Below are 17,788 nucleotides of genomic sequence, written 5' to 3' on the forward strand. Positions count from 1 at the left end.
TGCAATTTTTTCGCTGAGACGACGAGTCACAGAGACTATTGATTTGCTTGCCGTCGGCGATGCGCGAACTTTTCTTCTGCGAGCTATGTTCTTGCTTGGAGCTTCGCTCCAAGTTCTTTTATAAGTATTGCACGAGATTCTAACAGATTTTGATTCGAAAATTAAATAAAAACATGCAGAAACCATTTCGAGCAAGATTTGTTAGACTCATCAAGGCTAATAAATCTTGTAAGATAAATTTGTAAATGACCCAAACCCATGTATTTACAGATTTCGTTTATCTCAATTTGAGCGAAAAAAATTGTATCATTTCCATGATAACGATTTTTGTTTACGTGAAAATATGCATGAATCAAAAATACCTCACAAAAGGTCACCATTGTGAAAGAACAAAATTTCCCAGCCGTCAAGGCAAGTGGATTTTTTGTTCGAAGCAATATAAACCCCAAGGATTTTACTTCGCTAGTCGGGAGAGTAAACCAATCACAGTCAAATGCAGCGATCCCCAATTCTGTAGTCTTAAACACGCATTGTTAGTTTCTTACATGTGAGAAAACATTTATATAAAAATTTTAAATTTCTATATCTTCACATTCAGTTGTTCGCCAACGTACCAGTAAAGGTAAGAAAGTAATATAACTGATATGATAAAGAGGAACATAAATATTATTTGGAACAGCCCAGTTCCCTTTCCACTTGACATCGACTTTAAATTAAGAAAAGTTAATTTATTATAATTGACATAAGTAACTATTATTTCATCACATTTTGTGATTAAAAGCCTCTCACGTTAATAACTTGAAATCCTTGAAAACGCAATAGGATTGTCAAAGATGTCATCTGTACAAGAAACATCATGTTGAAAATATCTTCAACAGTTCCTGCAAACCTAAATAAAATAAACAGTCAAAAAGCAATAAAAATGTATAATCATCGATGATTCGATAAAAGTACTCGTTTAAATGCTCATGACGCCTGGTAATAAATTTGATCTTTTTTTTAACTGAATTAAGAAGATTGTATTTTTCATCGTCTGCTGGATCAAGAAGATGCTCCAATTCGTACTTTAATATCGCAATTGTCTGCATACATGCAGTATAGATGTACCGATAAAACTGTCGACGCCAACATATGCTATAACAGATATAGAAGCTCCGTAATATTGTGAAATCCATGTGATTTCATAAACAGGAGTATAGGACGTGTCATAAGGATAATAAGATCTGTAAAATAGACGTCTAGTGGGAAAGAATCCGCTCACGTTCAGATAGATTTGCAAGAGCATATACACGAATACCATTATTTGCGTCAATATTACGAGATGTATGGTCATCGATCTGGAAATTCTGCCTACCGCGCGCATTTCTGCGAGATGCTCTCTCTTTCTCGTTTTTATCCAGTCCTTCCTCATATAAGCTATGAGTGGAACCAAATCTTGAAAAATAGATTAGAGTTATTTATAAATAATATAAACACTCATTATAAGCTAAGTGAATAACTTTTATTTTTTTGCAAACTTATTTTCTAACGCCGTTTGTGTAACCGAATTAAAAAAAAAAATTATAATTTTATGAAACGTACGTACAGCTTACTGATTTTTACAAACCAACTAGTAATATTAAATTATAACAATATTTATGATTCAAATTCAAATTTTTGGATTTCATAAAAAATTGTACTGATTGAAGTTTTTAATAATATTATTACTAAAAGTCAGAAAAACTTTGTGAATTTTTACTAGTAATTAAAAATCAAAATAGATATTATAATATGTTTACCTTCTCTATTAAACCAAAATACAAAGAGTTTTAATAACGTTGTGGTGATAGCTATATTTGCTGTTGATAAATTTTCAACTACCAAGTCCATGTTTGAGCAAATTATAAAGAGATCTGCTGTTTGAGGCGCACTGACAAAGTAAAATATAAGGAAAGCTGCCCAAACAAAATTGCATTTGGAAAACAAGCTATTTTTTGTCTCGGGTTCAGGCCAAATGCCAACTATGTTCAATATACGTCGATTCCAGCTAATAACGAAGTCGAAATCTTCTAATATAAATACAAACAAATTTTCATCAGATAAAGTTTAAAGTAGAATGTTTGCAACTTTAATATCGTATCAAAGTATTCTTTAATAATATTAAGTACCCTGAATCTCCATTGATACGAATTAGGTGAAATATAGTGTACCTATACCAGATTTTTTCGTATCATTTGAATATGATCCAGTACAACACAACTCACAGTTAACGACTATAAGTTTGTTCTAACATCATTATATCATACTCCCGTACAAAATAATAGTTTATACTTACATGTGAAACTATGTATTACTGATATCATTTTGTAAGTTTGTCCTGGACTCGAGCTATAATTTTCTTTTACCCATTATTGCGAAAACTACTTGGAAAAACATTGCAGGGCCATGCTTACCCTTACATATCATGAAAGTGCGATGGGATCGTATGAAAAGAAGTGGGGGGTGAAAGGGTTGTCAGTCGTTTGCTGACAAGCAAGCATAACACTTGATTACAGTTCTGTTATGTGGAATTGTGGACACATATAAGATTTTATGCAGAGAATGTATAATTTTTATCATTATTTTAAGTTATAACTTTGAAACAGTGTACAAGAATAAAGTAGAAAATTATAAATCTTTTAAAGCAGTCTGATGTTTGAAAGAACACCACTAATTTGAAAAATAGTTTGATAAAAATCTTTTCTTATTCTATGCAATGTTTTGGTATGTTGTCTAACTTTTTGACTTGCAAAAGTTGAAATATTATACAGACTAGTGCACAAAAATAACCTGTGCCAATAACATTTGCTCTAATCGCAATTTTTAATGATAAATATTTACAGCCCCTAATTGAATAACTGACCCAAAACTATTTTAGTGCATTCATTCCATGAGTGGAATTGAGTCATAGTAATATACGTATAAAATATAATCTATAATATTTCATTTTAATTTTTCTATGTAAAACTTATTTTTATTAATATATTTTATAAAATATTTTGAGTATATATAAAAAATAATATTAAGATGCAATGCAAGTAATATGCAATATGTAAATATCCTGATATTTCGAATTTAGAATTCTGATAAAATGATACTGAATATAATTTTGATATTCATTAATTAATTACTAGCTAAATTTTCAGCGTGTCAGACCATAAAAATAATATGCACATAATACTACCGTTATGATGTTTTAATTAAATTAATCATCTATTTTTGTTTCAAATAATTTTAACATTCAAAATAAATAAATAAATAAAAATTGTGTAATGAGTTATGAAAAAATCTACAATTACTTGTAATTTATATTTGTTTGTAGGATACTACTTAAAAAAATGTGCCACTAAGAAATAATATTTTTGAATGATAATCCTGTGCAACACTAAAAGGAATGGCTTGTACATTTTGGAGATGGCATCGATAGGGTAAGATTTATCAATATTTTTCAAAAATTCTTTTATTTCGTAGCGTACATTATCATATAGCAAACCTTGTTTAACATAACCTATCAAGTGCCTGTTAGATTTCAAATGAAATATGAAATATAGCGAAACCTAAAGTATAAAATAGCTAACTGAAACAATTTGCTATGTATGATTGGCAAACACTTTTTAAAATAAATTTTGATAAAACATTTACATATATATGCACATACTATTCATGTGAATTTCTTATCTTTTCATGTACGAGTTCGTCATCCCACAAATACTCTTCGATGAAATTGGAACCACAGTAGGAAATCTCGTTTTTGTAGCAGCTTATGTATCTAACTTGCCTAAACAAGAGGAACTGCTTAAGCATACATTTTATATCGTGATACAGATATAAGGTATTGACAATTTTTTTTTTAAATATTCTTTACATCTAATAATTTATCATACATAGATATATAGGTTCTAAAATAGGTTAAAAAACATTTTGTACACGACTGCAGCAAATTACTAATAAAAAGGTGCTCGATAAACATTGTAGATCCTTATTCTTTTAATCCTACAATATAACGAAGAAAGTCTTAAATTATATAAACAATGCCGTATCAAATTCAAATAATTTATGCTTTTAATTTATTTTTTCTCAGATTTTATTATTCTCTTTATCGAAATTAATTTTTAGTTACATTTTATTGATAATATTACTTATAAATTAAAGAATCCCTTTGTCACCTTCAGGTATTCTATTGCTTATTAAATTTCGGTGAACTAGTTAATCCTTTCTTTTACTGCCAAAAGCATTGACAAATAACCTAATGAAGTTTTTCCAATCTTAAAATTACAATGATCATTATGATTTTTTCTTTCGATTTTTTTTTATAAACAACAAAAATAAGGAAAATTTCTTAACTTACAATAGCAAATAATCTTAGCGATAAAGAACAAAATTTTCCAGCTGTAATATCAAGTGGATATTGGGCTCGTTTCATAATAAGAATAAGATCAGACACTTCTTTTTTCTGGAAGTTGTACCATTTGCAGTTATAAGCTGCGTCTGCTATTTCTATGCTCTTAAATATAAATCAAATTTAATGTATAAAAATACAAGTTTGACATACTTTAAAATAAGAAAATAGTACCTTTCCACGTAATTTTTCTGCTACATAACAGTAAATATAAAGATCTAAGGACATGTAAGATATATACATAACCATGAAGATCAACTGAAAATATGGAAGCTCCAGTGATTTGTCTATTAAAATCTAAAAAATATATACTCGATTTTAAAGTTTTTCAAATCATTAACTTTCTTTGACAAAAACTGCATATTAGTTTAAAAATACAAACGCTTATTATCTGATAACCTTGCAGGCAGAATTGCACAATACAAGCTATTATTTGAGCTAAAAACATTTTATTGAAAGTTGTTTCGATTGTCTCAGCATACCTTTAACATTCAAATCATACGTTAATAGATACTAAAATTTATGGCAAACCATTTCTCACGTGTTAAATAATTATCTGGCAAACTCAACTTATTCAATTCATAATGTCTTTTAACTATCTTCGCGATGTCTTCTTTAATACCCTCTGTATCCTTCTGGAATGCAAGCGAGTTCAGCTCGTCTCCAAGAATAATCAGCTGTCCACATAGATGTAATACAAGCACCGCAAAGAAGCTGTCGATTCCAGAGTAGGCCGTTGTAGCAGAAAAGGTGCAGAAAGCTTGGATGATCCAGGTGACCTCGAACCATGGACTGTTAAAGACATCAAAGGGAAAGTGCGATTCGAATAGAAAAGCCCGGTGCCCGGTGCGTGCTTGCTTCTGACGCAGCATTATTAGTCGTAGGAAGAAAAATACGTTAGAGGTGCCATAGGCTATACCCATGCAGGCTGCGGCTATCATGCGGCCAGATTTAGCGCTGTCGCGCATTGTTGCTCTGCGAGACTCGGTCTGTGGAGATTTCCAGTCCTTAAAAAGTTGGTCAAGCAGATATCTCATGACTTTACAGTAAAAGAATTTTCATGTTAGAAAGTGCTTGTTTATTATTAGTTACAAATACTTATAATTTTATGTGATTATATCTTGCAGTAAAGATTAGTCAATATAGATACTTGATTTTATTAATTTCTAAATTAGACTATATTACCAACAAAAAAAAATTGAAAATGTATCAAAAGTTTCAAACAATCAATAATGTCTATATAAACGCACCGTTGGAATCATAGCGTAGAACAAACATTTTAATCAGGGCGACGATGATCGGAATGTCTGCGGTGCAAAGTATGTCGACTATTATGTCAAGATCTCTGTCACTGTAAAATAGCTTTGTCGTTTGAGGTATGACGATGAAGTAGATGATGAGAATCGATGAGACGCTGAACACAGCATTTGAGACAATTTCGAAAAACCGTGAACATTGCAAATTAGGCCAAACTCCAACAAAACACAGACATAGACGACTCAAATTTACCGCAAAATTAGCCTCTGCAATGTTATTATTTATTGTAATTCAATGAAATTAAAATGATGGTTAAGTTGCTTTTAACATTATATCCATTATTATTTAACACTACAGATTACAAGTCAATAATAGAAACATCGTTTTATTTTTGTACAATAACGTTCATAACAAATTTTATTCTGGTACAATTTGAATTTTTTAATTCTTTTAGAATGAAAATAATAATTTAAATGGATTTAATGAAAATTTTCGCTTATTTTCGTCTGAAAATAAAACTGAATATACATGTATTAGTGATACACAAATGTCTCGTACCTTCCATCCAAGCGACAACGTTGGCGCTTAGCTGACACACAACAACTGATACGCAACCACATCAGGATCATCGATTTGTTCCCACATTTTCTCGCAAAAAAACTGCGAAACTTCTATACTGCTAGCAACGCATAAGAGAATACTAAAAGACTGCTTAAATAATTTCGATGTAATGGAAGCGATAGCTGGAGGGGATCATCGTCCATAGGTGCGGGTATGCGTGATTCGCGCAAACACGTTCAGATATAGAAGGTGTTTGCACTTGGCTTCGTTGTGTGGCAATTCGAATAAAAATTATAAGTCTAACATCAACACCGAGTAACGTCAGCAATTTTCTCATTTAATTATTATTGAAAATTTTATCAAGTATATTATAGAAAAATATTATTACATAATTGTTCGCCATAGAGTTTCAATGTTCATGGATTTCGTCTTCTTCACCAGCTGTAAGTCATAGTAATATTTTTAGAATATAAACGAAAAATAAAGAAAAAACAGGAAACTTGTATGTTGTTATAAAAAAGTTTACCAAAAAGTTGTTCCAACCATTATATTACGTTATTTTATCTCTTACGGCTAATAACATTGACAAATAGCCTCCAGAAGTCTTAAAAATCTAAAATCAAGTTCACGGAGTATTAACGATTGATATAGAATCTACTATTCAAAAATAAAATGATTGCTATACTTGTGCAAGAAGACTAAGTGAGAAAACGCAAAATTTGCCTGCTGTTATTTGGATAGGATCTTTTGCTCTGTTAATCACCATTACTAACAACATGACATCCTTAGCTGGTAAATGGTACCATTGACATTTGTATGCTGCATTTGCTATCGATACACTCTAATGTTCAATAGAGAAAGTTATGCATTTTAACGTTACTTAACTTCAAGTTTTAACTATTTATACAAATATAATACCTCATCCTGTAGTCTCTCAGAAACATAACAACAGATAAATAAATGAGATCCAATATGTCCTATGAAAAATACCATAAAAAATATGTACATCACTAACAAACCAACATCTTCGGTACTCAGCTAAAATCGGATAGTAATAAGCGTGGTCTATTTTTTCAATATAAGAATATAGTACGTTGTTAAAAATCATTTAATGGAGTTTACCGTGCATAAAAAGAAACCTTGCAAGCAAAATTGTATTGTACAACCTAGAATCTCTCCAAGAAAAATAACGTTGAAAATTTTCTCGATTATCTGGGAAAATCTATATATACATGAGATATTTGAAAAAATATATAATTTATAGTAAGAAAAATTGAAAGTATACCTGAATAAAAATTGATGCCTTATTATAATTGCCGTCAAATTTTGTCGAAATTTTGCACTGTCTGCTTGTTTGGCTACTTTGTCCATTTTAACTCTAAGGTTGGCAAACTGTCCGCATAAGTGTAGCATTAATCCTACGAACAGCCCGTAAAGACCCGAATAACTGAAAGTAGCTAGTACAGTTGCAAAGTACTGCATTGCAAAGGTCAACTCGTATGCAGGACTCTCCGTATAATTGTAAGGAAAGTACGCATTGAAGTAGAGTTCACGTTCAACTTTAGTCTTTCCTGGAATTATCCTTAGTTCTTGGCATATTCTCACAGCCATGTGATAATTTACCGCAGACAAACCAATAAATAAACACGTTATCGACAACTGACGAGCTGTTCTAGCATTCGACCACATATTTGCGGCCTCTAATGAAGATTTTGGTTTCTTCCAGTCGGACGATGCGTATGCTAATAAAGGTAGTAATGCTATGTGCATCGTTGTTGTCACAAAGATAATTTAAAATTAGAGTCAAAATCAACTAACTGGAATTTATATTTTATTGTATACCTTCTCTGTAGTAGATAAAGACCAATGTTTTGAACAGCACCAATCCAATGGGCAAACTCGCTTTAGAGATTATGTCTGTCATCGCGAATAAGTCACCCCACATAATGAAGAGTTGGATGGTTTGCACAAGGTTAATAAATATAAAATTTAACGCTATACATAGGACCAAGCGAAAGATGGCAAACACTTTATGGTCCATTGTATCATTTGGTTTTGGCCACATGCCAAATATGATAAGCTCCTTTCGACACACGCCAAACGCATACTCGAAACCTGCAAAATTACAGATTGGATGATTCAAAAACTACAGCTCGTTAGCTTATTTATTTTATTTAAAATTTGTTATTAGAGAAAAATCTATCTTTTAACGTTAAACAGTAGAAAAATAGATTTGAGACACGCATTTTCTGGTTATACCATCTTTATCATCCATCGGACTTTCTTATACTGCGAATAAAAAAGAACTGCGATGAAAAGCAACTGAATTATTCTGTTTTATTTCTCATCAACGGCGCATGCCCACAAAATACCGATGTTGGTACGTTCATTCGAGGAAGAGCGCTTATTTTAGTCTGCGTTATGTATTGTCTCTGATAGCACATCGAAAAAAAACTTCTTCAAATTATTTTATAAAACATAAATTTCACTTTTATTGTTCGAGCCATTAAGGTACAATTATTAAGGTACAAAAATACACTACATTATATCAGTATACCTTTCATTCAGTGACTGAAAACCGAATTTTGTTCACTTACAAAGCTATTAACTTTCGATGTCCTTGCTCACTATTCGTCTCATCGGGATTTGTTAATGCTTTTGACGGTTGCTGACGGTTATTGAATTTCCGAGAAATTCCTATAAGGCCTTTTTTCTTTTTAACATACGCTCATAGTTTTTCATACTATAGTTAAAGACCTCGGGAAGACAACGACTGCTGTTATTGACAAGTTCGTGCAGGTATGCCTGCAGTTTACTGTTTTGAAAGAACTTTAGCAATAACCAATTCAAGAACAATTTTTTTTTATTTTTATGTAAAATTAATTATTTAATGGTAAATTTTAATTCATAATAAAAAGAAACTTTCATCTCAAATTTTATAAAATGTTTACGTTATCTTATCTCTCACAGCCAATAACATTGACAAGTAGCCTCCGGAAGTCTTAAATATCTGACAATAATTTTTTTTTAGTCACGTTAATTTTCGTAAAAAATTACAAGAGAAAACATAAAATGATAATTATACTTGTGCATATAAACTTAGAGAATACGTGCAAAATTTTCCTGCCGTTATTTCAATGGGATCCTTTGCTCGATTGATAACCATGACTAGTAACATTATATCTTTTGGTGACAGATCATACCACTGACACTCGTATGCTGCTTTTGCAATAGATGTACTCTACAAAATCGGTAATATATATTTACTTTGTAAATTTTAAGATTAGTGATTCCGACAAGTACCTCTACCTTAAGTTTTTCAGAGACGTAACAGCAAATAAATAAATGCGACCCAATATGACCCATAAAAAATATCATAAAGATAATATACAATATTAACGCGGCCATGTCGTCAGTATTTAACTAAAATTTTGTAAACATAAAACGATAAATTATTCACAATTAAATTTAAATTTTCCAACCGCACAAAATCCAACTTATGGTGAACATGTAGAAACCTTGCAAACAAAATTGAACAGTGCAACCAATAATTTCGCCGAGAAAAATTATGTTGAAAATGTTTTCAATCTCTTGAGCGCAACTAAAGCGCATATACAAAGAGCAAAACAAATTAAAATTCTTAATGATTGAAAGTGAAACTCTATTGATAAAAATTTTGAAATGCTAATATTACATACTCGTACAGGAACTGGTGTCTGATAACAATCTCTTCCAAGTTTTTGCAAAACTTTGTTCCGTCAACTTCTTGGGCAATTCTATCCAATTTCGCTCGTAGATTGGCGAATTGCCCACAGAAATGCAACATCAAAGCGACGAAAAGTCCATAGAGTCCCGAATATCCAATAGTAATTAATATAGTTGCGACGTATTGTATTGTAACAGTCAGCTCGTAGATCGGACTATGAGTGTAGTCAAAGGAAAAGTACGAGTTAAAGAAAAGCTCGAGTTTGGACGTTGTTTTTCCCGGTATGAATTTTATTTCTTGGCATACTCTCACAACTAAGTGACAATTCACCGTCGATATTCCAATGGTCAGACATATCAGAGATAGCCGACGAGCTATTCGAGTATTGGACCACATATTCATGTCTTCAGAGGCGCTTTTAGGACTATCCCAGTCCGATTGAGCACAAAGCAACAGAGGTAGCAAAGCTTGACGACGATCTTAAAATAAGACTGTTAGAGGCTAGAATAATCGTCACATCGTAAGATTAAGAAGGTCGTACCTTTTTTGTGATAAATAAATACAAATGTTTTAAATACTACTAGTCCAATAGGCAAATTCGCCGTTGAAATTATGTCAGTCATCGCGAACAAATCGCCCCACATGATGAGTTGTATGGTTTGTACGAGATTAATGAACAGTATGTTAAGGATAAACCACACGATTAAACGAAATGATCTACTGCTCGACTTATCGTAGTATGTTGCATTTTTTAATCTTGGCCATAAGCCGTATATTGTAAGTGCCATACGGCATATGCCGAAACCATAATCAAAACCTGCGAAGTACATGAATAGTTGTAACTGACATTCCAAAATTGATTAAAAAGCCTAAACGGACTTGTGAGAAACTGTACGTATATAAATGTAGGATAACAAATTATTTTTATAGCAGTTTTCTATCCTACCTTTGTTATTATCCATTGAAGTTGCCTTCTCGATGGATTTGGACATAATGAAGTTGAAAGCCAGAAATTTATTCTCTGTTCTACTTCCCTTATGAACAGCGCATACTCGCAAAATACCGAACTAGAGCCGAACGACAAACATTTCTCGAAAAGTCTTCCAGTACGTGCCATATGCCGACTCTGATCACACATACGCATATACAATGTATCTGTCGTAATGTTTTGTAATAAAAGTAATGTTTTAAAAATGAAGCAAGACGTTTCTGTGTGCTTTGCATGTACTTGCAAACTAAAAAATAAATGAGTAAAAAATTTTTCATTTAAAACTATTTATGTTTTTCTCTACTGCTTATGTAAATTTATAACAAACTGCAAACACATTCTGTATATAACAAGGACCATACAAAAGTAACAAATTTACACAAATATACATTGGTTCTACACATCAATAGTGTACAGATTCTATTTTTACGTAATTTTGTCCCTCATAGCTAACAACATTGATAAGTAACCTCCAGAATTTTTAAAAATCTGAAAGTAAGTGTTAGGAATTAATAACTGCAAGATAAACACAGAAGGATATATCTGCCAAAGCAAACTGAAAATATTATTACTTGTGCATAAAGGCTCAGGGAAAACGTGCAAAATTTCCCTGCTGTCATTTCGATAGGATCTTTAGCTCGATTAATTATCATGATCAACAGCATAACATCTTTCGGCGACAGATGATACCATTGGCACTCATAAGCAGCTTTTGCAATGGACACACTCTAAAAAACATGCATACTCACATGTAAAACAATCAGTTATCATCGTCAACGCTTATATTTTACTAAATATTTTTAATACCTCGTCTTGTAATTTTTCGGCAACATAACAGCAAATAAACAAATGCGTTCCAATGTGCGCTACATAAACCACCATAAACATAATATGTAAAATTGGTAATCCCATGCCTTCTTTGGAACTTAACTAAAATCAGTACGTGCGTTTCATAAAAACCAAATGATCGATAAACATTTACGAACTAAACTCACTGTAAGTAAAAAAAAGCCTTGCATACAAAACTGTATGGTACAGCCCAAAATTTCAGCTAAAAACATGAGATTGAACATTTTTTCAACCACCTGTGCAAAACTACTCGATCGAATAGAACTTATAAGTATAAGTATATTAGAAATAGTCTTTTTAGATACTCGATTAAAAATCATACTATACTTGTACAAGCATTGATGTCTCATGACGATGTACCCCAGCCTTTGTTGAAACGTGACACCTGCTTTCTTCTGAGTAACTGTGTACAATCTGTCCCTAAGATTGGCGAATTGTCCGCAGAGATGCAACATCAGCGCGACGAACAAGCTGTAAAGCCCGGAGTAACCAAAGGTGGCCAACATAGTCGCAATGTACTGAATTACGAACGTTATCTCGTATACTGGGCTTGGAGTATAATCGTAAGGAAAATAAGAGTCAAAAAAAGGTAGTCGAGTCAAGCCATTTTTCCCGGACATGAACCTCAGTTCTTGTCCTATTCTAATGGCTAGATGACAGTTTACCGTCACCCATCCAATCACTACGCACAAAAGAGATATTTTACGGGCAGCTAGAGCGTTTGACCACATGTTCGCCGCTTCGGAAACGGTCTTGAAATTGCTCCAATCAGTCTGGACGAATGACAGTAGAGGCACTAGTGCTGCTCGTTATTATTGGGATAAATGTACATTATTTGAATCAGGTATGGAATCATTTTAAAATTTGAGTTTCAAGGTAGTTTATACCTTCTTTGTGATACAGAAACACGAACGTTTTGAACACCATCAGTCCGATAGGCAGGTTCGCCGTGGAGATGATGTCCGTCATTGCATCCAAATCGCCCCACATGATGAAGAGTTTAATGGTTTGTACGGTATTGATGAAGAGAATGATAATGGTTAGACTAAGTACTAAACGGAACAGCGCGGCTGTTTCGTCACGCTTTGAGCTTCTTAAAGTTGGCCATATGCCCAGTACTGTGAGGTTTATGCGACATAAACCGAAAGCATGAATGAAACCTGTAATTGTACGGATTCTACGAAATTTCTCTTTGGCTCAATAATATCAGTACGAAGTTATTCGATTTTAAAGTTATTAATTGACGTTTGTTTGCGTTTATAATATTTAATCATCAATATCATCAATATTCATTAAATTAATTCATTTTGCAACGAACGATTTTCTACTCGTACCTTTCTTATCGTCCATCGAAGTTTCTTCCGCGGTGAGTTTGGACAGACTGAGACGTCAAAAGTAATAAATTTATCCTCCGTTTGATTTCCCATGAACGGCGCATGCCCGTAAAGACAAAATTGTAGAAGCCGAATCGAACCCTCGTTGCAAACATTCACAGTTCACATCATGCCTCGACTTGGAATTGTACAAAAAGTACGTAACAAGGGGAAATGCTTCTATAAGTTTAATACTTCGTAACGTATATTAATCGTGATAAAAAGTAGTCTAGTTATAATCTTTACAAAATATTTAATTAAATTTAATATGTACGTATAAAAATGCGGGAAAAATAATTGTTAATGTTTGATGTTTAATGAGAAAGTTGTAATTTTATGTTATTCTATCCCTCACAGCTAATAACATTGATAGGTATCCTCCAGAAGTTTTAAAAATCTACAAGATAGAGACTCGTTGTAAAATTACAATGTTGAATGCGTGAAAATTAAGAGATACGTACTTGTGCATAAAGACTCAGAGAGAACGCGCAAAATTTTCCGGCTGTTATTCGGAGCGGTTTCTTTGCTCGATTCATTATCATTACAAGCAACATGGCATCTTTAGCGGATAGATTATACCATTCACAGTTGTATGCAGCTCGAACTATTGAAACACTCTAAAGAATAAATGTCCATAAAATTTAAAATACTTAAAATTCGTATAAATAATTTTTGTAAACTTTCAATATATGACTTTCAAAAATTAAAATATTCCATTGTCTTTACCTCATCTTGAAGTTTTTCGGATACGTAACAGCAGATAAACAGGTGGGTTCCGATATGTAAAACATAAATAACCATGAAAAGAATATGCAGTATTGGTAAACCCATTCCTTCTTTCGAACTTAGCTAGAATATTCGTGAAAAAATCAACCATCAATTGTTAATATAGTTTATAGTTAAATTTAAATAATCGATGCATGAAACTCACAGTTAAGAGAAAAAATCCTTGCATGCAAAATTGAATCGTGCAACCCAAAATTTCAGCAAGGAACATAAGATTAAAAATCTTTTCAATAACTCGCGCAAAGCTTTTAAAATAAAATAATACGTCTATCAATCGTATTTTGTAACTTTAGTTAATTTTAGTAAATTGAGAACTCTCACCTACTTATTCAGATTCTCATGTCTCTTGACGATCTCCGCAAGCTTCTCCACGAACTTTCTCTTGTCATCTTCGTTGGTAACGACTCTCCTCAGTTTCTTTCTCAGATTGGAAAACTGCCCACAGAGATGCAGCATCAGAGCCACAAAAAGACAATAAATACCGGAATAGGCGCAGGTGGCCAAAGCAGCTCCAATGTACTGTATGGCCCAAGTGATCTCGTAGATAGGAGTCGGAGAGTAGTCGTAAGGGAAGTACGAGTCGACGAAGGATAAACGGGTTGCGCCATCTTTACCCGGGAGAATCTTTGCCTCTTGACCGAGCCTTATAAACAAGTGACCGTTTACCGTACCCGCGCCCAGGATCACACAGATCATGGAAATTCTGCGGGTCGTCTGGGCATTGGACCACATGTTCGTCATATCCGAGTCGGTCTTGTAGCTTTTCCAGTCAGCCTCGACGAACGATAAAAGAGGTTCGAAAGCTTCACAGATTTTGTAATCCATATTATATTATACGATAGCCTTGGATAGAATTGATTAATCAGTTTGTACCTTTTCTATGCTTGTAGAATACCATCATTTTAAAGACAGCCACTGCGATGGGTAAGTTTGCCGTCGAAATGATGTCCGTCATAGCGTCCAAGTCGCCCCAAACTGCCAAAAGCTTGATAGTTTGTACAATGTTGACAAATGAAACTATGAGCAGAGTTGTGAGAGTAAAACGAAGCACTACGACCGCTTCGGCGTAGTTTGAACTTTTTGATTTTGGCCATAATCCTATTAGCGTGAGACTTTTTTTGCACATACCAAAAGCGTAAAGAAAACCTGTGACATAATGCAGATTTTATTTCTTCTTTTTTTAAATTCTATACTAGAATCAGATTATTTCTTCAAATTTTAGTAGAACAATTTTATGCCTTTCTAATTTAGTATAACTTTTAATCCGATGCTTTGTTAAGCTCTACCTTTTTCGCCATCCATTGAAGTTTCTTTTGCGGTGACTTTTGTCAGACTGACGTCTGCTGAGTCAAAAGCGCTGAAAGTTAATCCTCCGTATTTCTTGCTGGTCAACGGCGCATGCTCGTAAAGTTGTAAAAATGCAGAAATTGAGTCGGAAGCTCTCGCAATGCTACTGTTTGACAGTACTCATTGTACTAATGTTCACGTCGGTATATTATGTATTATGAAATTTCGGGGGAAAACAGTGGTAAAAGTAAAAATAAAGTAAAATCAAACGAACTTTGCTATAGGATTGTAGGATTGACAATTTAAGCATTATACTTTGTGCACTTTTCCTTGAGTGAATAAATGAATAAAAAAATAACTAGTTTGAATAAAATCACATACAAATTATTATTTATACATCCGTATAAGGATATCATAGACGTAACATGTACATCACCATGTAAAAGCGTCGTATCTACAATCTATCCTGTACGGCTAATAACATTGACAAATATCCCGCAGAAGTCTTTAAAACCTAAAAACAGTTTGAATTGTTTTTTTTTCTTAAATCTCTTTTAAAGATAATTAAATATTTCAATACACACCGAGCAGAAATAACCCAGTGAAAATGCAACAAATTTGCCAACCGTGATCTCGATAGGTGTTTTTGTTTGAGTCATGATGATAATTAGTAGTTTCGAATCGTTTGGTGCTAAGTCATACCATCTTATCTCGAAAATGGCCCGGAACAGATTCTCACTCTGTTTTTATATTTGAAAAAATTTGAAATATCAATATACTCGTATCGTAAAGAAGCATGGATCGAGTGGGTATATTACTTGTTCACGTAGTCGTTCAGCAACGTAACAGTAAGTGAAAATACTAACAAGATTGGATGCGACAAAACACAAAATAAACATTAGGTATGGCACCATTTCAGATCCACTCTTAGTGATAACCTAAAGTAAAAATCAATTAAAAATTAATAGATCTTGTAGTACATTATTTCTTCAGTGTGCACATAAAACATAGTTACCATGGCAAATTCGAAACCTTGCAAGCACAGAAAAATTGATGTAGCTATCATTTGAACTAGAAAAATCTTGTTGAAATTTTCCTCTATAACAGCTGCGTACCTATTGGAGGAATTGAAAAGCACGCGTGAAATTGCAAAATTTTCTAGCAAAAATGATAATAATTTTTCATAAATCTACGGATTATAATGAATAGATCAAACATGTATTTTCTATAAAATAAAGCAAACTACTCATAATTCATTATTTTCACAGACCATGCTGCTATCAACACTGTACAATACCCGCGAAGATCTCGATGCCGTACGACGATAGGTGCGAGGACCTTGATGAACGAGCATCTTCTCTGCTCGTGGTTCTGCACTAAGCCCTCGATCTGCAGCTGCAAGTTACAAATTTGGCCGCTTACGTGCAGTATGGAGAAGACGAAGAAGCCGTCACAAGCCGTGAATGCGAAGGCCACATAGAAACCACCTAGTATTTGAGCTGCAACTACAGCCTCATAAATGCCCTCCGGCTGCTCGTTGAAGTAGAAGTCCGACTTGAGAAATGTAGGCTTGATGACCGTTTCATTGGCCATTGATTGGTATCGCTCCATGAAGTAAATGGCGAACTGCTTGGTCGTCTGAGCCACGACGTTGCCGATGGTTAGCGTGATGCACAGGGTCATGATGAATCTCGTGAGGTTCGAGTATTCCTGCATAATGTTACGCTCCTTGCTATTGGAGGTTTTCCAGTCGTCGATCATTCGTCGCAATAACCACCTCAATCCTTGAATGAATAAATTGATACTTCATAAAAATAGTTATTTAATTTTATTGTTACCAGTTATGTAAACGTTAGCAGTAAGTCATGAATTTATGATGGTCGTGAAAACTGATTTAGTGTTGATATAGTTCTTGCAATGTTACCAGATTCGTTGAGTCGAATTCCCAGGAGTTTAAGCAACGCTATCAACTCCATAACGATTCCAGTCGTCATGAGTTCTAAAACTGCGCTCAAATCTTTCCTGTGGAGCACGGCCCTTCTCACTTGAGGTACAGTCATCGTGAAGAAAATCACTATCGTGGGTACAATGAAGTAATACCGAGCCGCGATACTCTTCTTCTCTTCCAATTCTGGCCAGATACCGCACACTCGCGAAATGGTGCGAGTAATGTTGATACTTTTGTGAAACCCGGATGAATCTTAAAAAATGTCGTTTATAAAAATAAATCTCGCAAATTTTTCGCCATCAAAAACTTCAGCTTTTAATTATCTTTCAACGTTTCAGCTGGAATTTCGCAATTACCGGGGAAATAGTTTGATACTTGGGCCCTCGAGTCCGTCATCGCGACTGCTTTCGTCTCCATTTTAAAAGAAGGCCGTGCTTACCACAATCCCTCGACCGACCAACTAAAACTCCACTTTGAAGCATCGTACGAGTGCAGATAATGATATGAACGGCGCATGCCCCACGTTCTATGATGCGTCTGTTGTACTGTATTAAAAGAGCTGGCAGTTGCACTGTTTCATAGCTGCCGATGACGAAAGTTTCTGACTGCTCTTCGA

At 33.7% G+C, this 17,788-nt stretch overlaps 5 protein-coding genes and 2 pseudogenes across 8 annotated transcripts in view; 1 reads left to right on the forward strand and 6 right to left on the reverse strand.

Annotated features, from left to right (window-relative positions):
* The window catches only part of LOC100122795, a 28,384-nt gene extending 24,399 nt beyond the window's left edge, over positions 1-3,985 (forward strand). For both annotated transcript variants that reach the window (XM_016985910.3, XM_031931145.2), the window contains one exon: positions 3,341-3,985. The gene's annotated coding sequence lies outside the window, so the exon portion shown is untranslated. The remainder of the gene's footprint in view (positions 1-3,340) is intronic.
* Positions 363-2,160, reverse strand: Or33PSE (odorant receptor 33 pseudogene; annotated as a pseudogene).
* A 187-nt stretch (positions 3,986-4,172) lies between the features above and the next one.
* Positions 4,173-9,108, reverse strand: Or31 (odorant receptor 31). 2 transcript variants are annotated; one of them, XM_032600099.1, is made up of 15 exons: positions 8,495-9,108; positions 8,078-8,350; positions 7,521-7,995; positions 7,358-7,457; positions 7,154-7,273; positions 6,921-7,076; positions 6,790-6,848; positions 6,352-6,353; positions 6,233-6,277; positions 5,668-5,940; positions 4,988-5,456; positions 4,800-4,899; positions 4,592-4,714; positions 4,367-4,522; positions 4,173-4,283 (listed from the first exon to the last, which is right to left on the reverse strand). In XM_032600099.1, the coding sequence occupies exons 1-15, from the start codon at positions 8,508-8,510 to the stop codon at positions 4,221-4,223; spliced, it is 2,430 nt and encodes an 809-aa protein (XP_032455990.1). In that variant the 5' UTR covers positions 8,511-9,108; the 3' UTR covers positions 4,173-4,220. The 2 variants fall into 2 exon arrangements, with proteins under 2 accessions (XP_032455990.1, NP_001177485.1); NM_001190556.1 differs by lacking the exons at positions 4,173-4,283; positions 4,367-4,522; positions 4,592-4,714; ... (3 more) ...; positions 6,233-6,277; positions 6,352-6,353 and having other exon boundaries at positions 6,786-6,848; positions 8,495-8,510.
* Positions 9,183-10,933, reverse strand: Or30PSE (odorant receptor 30 pseudogene; annotated as a pseudogene).
* On the reverse strand, positions 11,316-13,206 carry Or29 (odorant receptor 29). Of its 2 annotated transcripts, none has more exons than XM_016985513.2 (7): positions 13,113-13,206; positions 12,666-12,938; positions 12,106-12,580; positions 11,925-12,024; positions 11,737-11,859; positions 11,502-11,657; positions 11,316-11,418 (listed from the first exon to the last, which is right to left on the reverse strand). In XM_016985513.2, exons 1-7 carry the CDS (start codon positions 13,126-13,128, stop codon positions 11,356-11,358), a joined length of 1,206 nt encoding a protein of 401 aa, XP_016841002.1. In that variant the 5' UTR covers positions 13,129-13,206; the 3' UTR covers positions 11,316-11,355. The 2 variants fall into 2 exon arrangements, with proteins under 2 accessions (XP_016841002.1, NP_001177484.1); NM_001190555.1 differs by having other exon boundaries at positions 11,356-11,418; positions 13,107-13,128.
* Positions 13,207-13,485: 279 nt separating this feature from the next.
* Positions 13,486-15,239, reverse strand: Or28 (odorant receptor 28). The gene is made up of 7 exons (NM_001190554.1): positions 15,224-15,239; positions 14,811-15,083; positions 14,263-14,740; positions 14,083-14,182; positions 13,878-14,000; positions 13,613-13,768; positions 13,486-13,548 (listed from the first exon to the last, which is right to left on the reverse strand). The coding sequence occupies exons 1-7, from the start codon at positions 15,237-15,239 to the stop codon at positions 13,486-13,488; spliced, it is 1,209 nt and encodes a 402-aa protein (NP_001177483.1).
* A 439-nt stretch (positions 15,240-15,678) lies between these two features.
* Positions 15,679-17,589, reverse strand: Or27 (odorant receptor 27). The gene is made up of 7 exons (NM_001190553.1): positions 17,529-17,589; positions 17,149-17,424; positions 16,522-17,008; positions 16,240-16,339; positions 16,043-16,162; positions 15,809-15,964; positions 15,679-15,738 (listed from the first exon to the last, which is right to left on the reverse strand). The coding sequence occupies exons 1-7, from the start codon at positions 17,587-17,589 to the stop codon at positions 15,679-15,681; spliced, it is 1,260 nt and encodes a 419-aa protein (NP_001177482.1).
* Positions 17,590-17,788: the final 199 nt, after the last annotated feature.

This window comes from Nasonia vitripennis, chromosome 5 (genome assembly GCF_009193385.2).
Source record: "Nasonia vitripennis strain AsymCx chromosome 5, Nvit_psr_1.1, whole genome shotgun sequence".
In the NCBI taxonomy this organism is placed as follows: Eukaryota; Metazoa; Arthropoda; class Insecta; order Hymenoptera; family Pteromalidae; genus Nasonia; species Nasonia vitripennis.

Bases quoted from the DNA above. Each gene is read 5' to 3' on its own strand.
- Or31 (XM_032600099.1), bottom strand. The intron at 7,077-7,153 runs GTATTATATTTG...ATTGAACATTAG, and splicing joins CTGAGAGACTACAGGATGAG to AGTGTATCGATAGCAAATGC. The intron at 6,849-6,920 runs GTATAGCAATCA...ACTTGATTTTAG, and splicing joins CACTTAGTCTTCTTGCACAA to ATTTTTAAGACTTCTGGAGG.
- Or29 (NM_001190555.1), bottom strand. From the start codon at position 13,128: ATGGACGATAAGAAAGGTACGA. The intron at 12,939-13,106 runs GTAGAAAATCGT...GTACAATTACAG, and splicing joins GGACGATAAGAAAGGTACGA to GTTTCATTCATGCTTTCGGT. The intron at 11,860-11,924 runs GTGAGTTTAGTT...TACTGATTTTAG, and splicing joins AAGGCTTTTTTTTACTTACA to TTAAGTTCCAAAGAAGGCAT.
- Or28 (NM_001190554.1), bottom strand. The intron at 14,183-14,262 runs GTAGGTGAGAGT...TTATTTTAAAAG, and splicing joins AGACATGAGAATCTGAATAA to CTTTGCGCGAGTTATTGAAA. The intron at 13,549-13,612 runs GTACGTATCTCT...TCTATCTTGTAG, and splicing joins CTCTGAGTCTTTATGCACAA to ATTTTTAAAACTTCTGGAGG.
- Or27 (NM_001190553.1), bottom strand. From the start codon at position 17,589: ATGGAGACGAAAGCAGTCGCGATGACGGACTCGAGGGCCCAAGTATCA. The intron at 17,009-17,148 runs GTAACATTGCAA...TATTCATTCAAG, and splicing joins AATTCGACTCAACGAATCTG to GATTGAGGTGGTTATTGCGA. The intron at 15,965-16,042 runs GTAATATACCCA...ATATAAAAACAG, and splicing joins CTGAACGACTACGTGAACAA to AGTGAGAATCTGTTCCGGGC.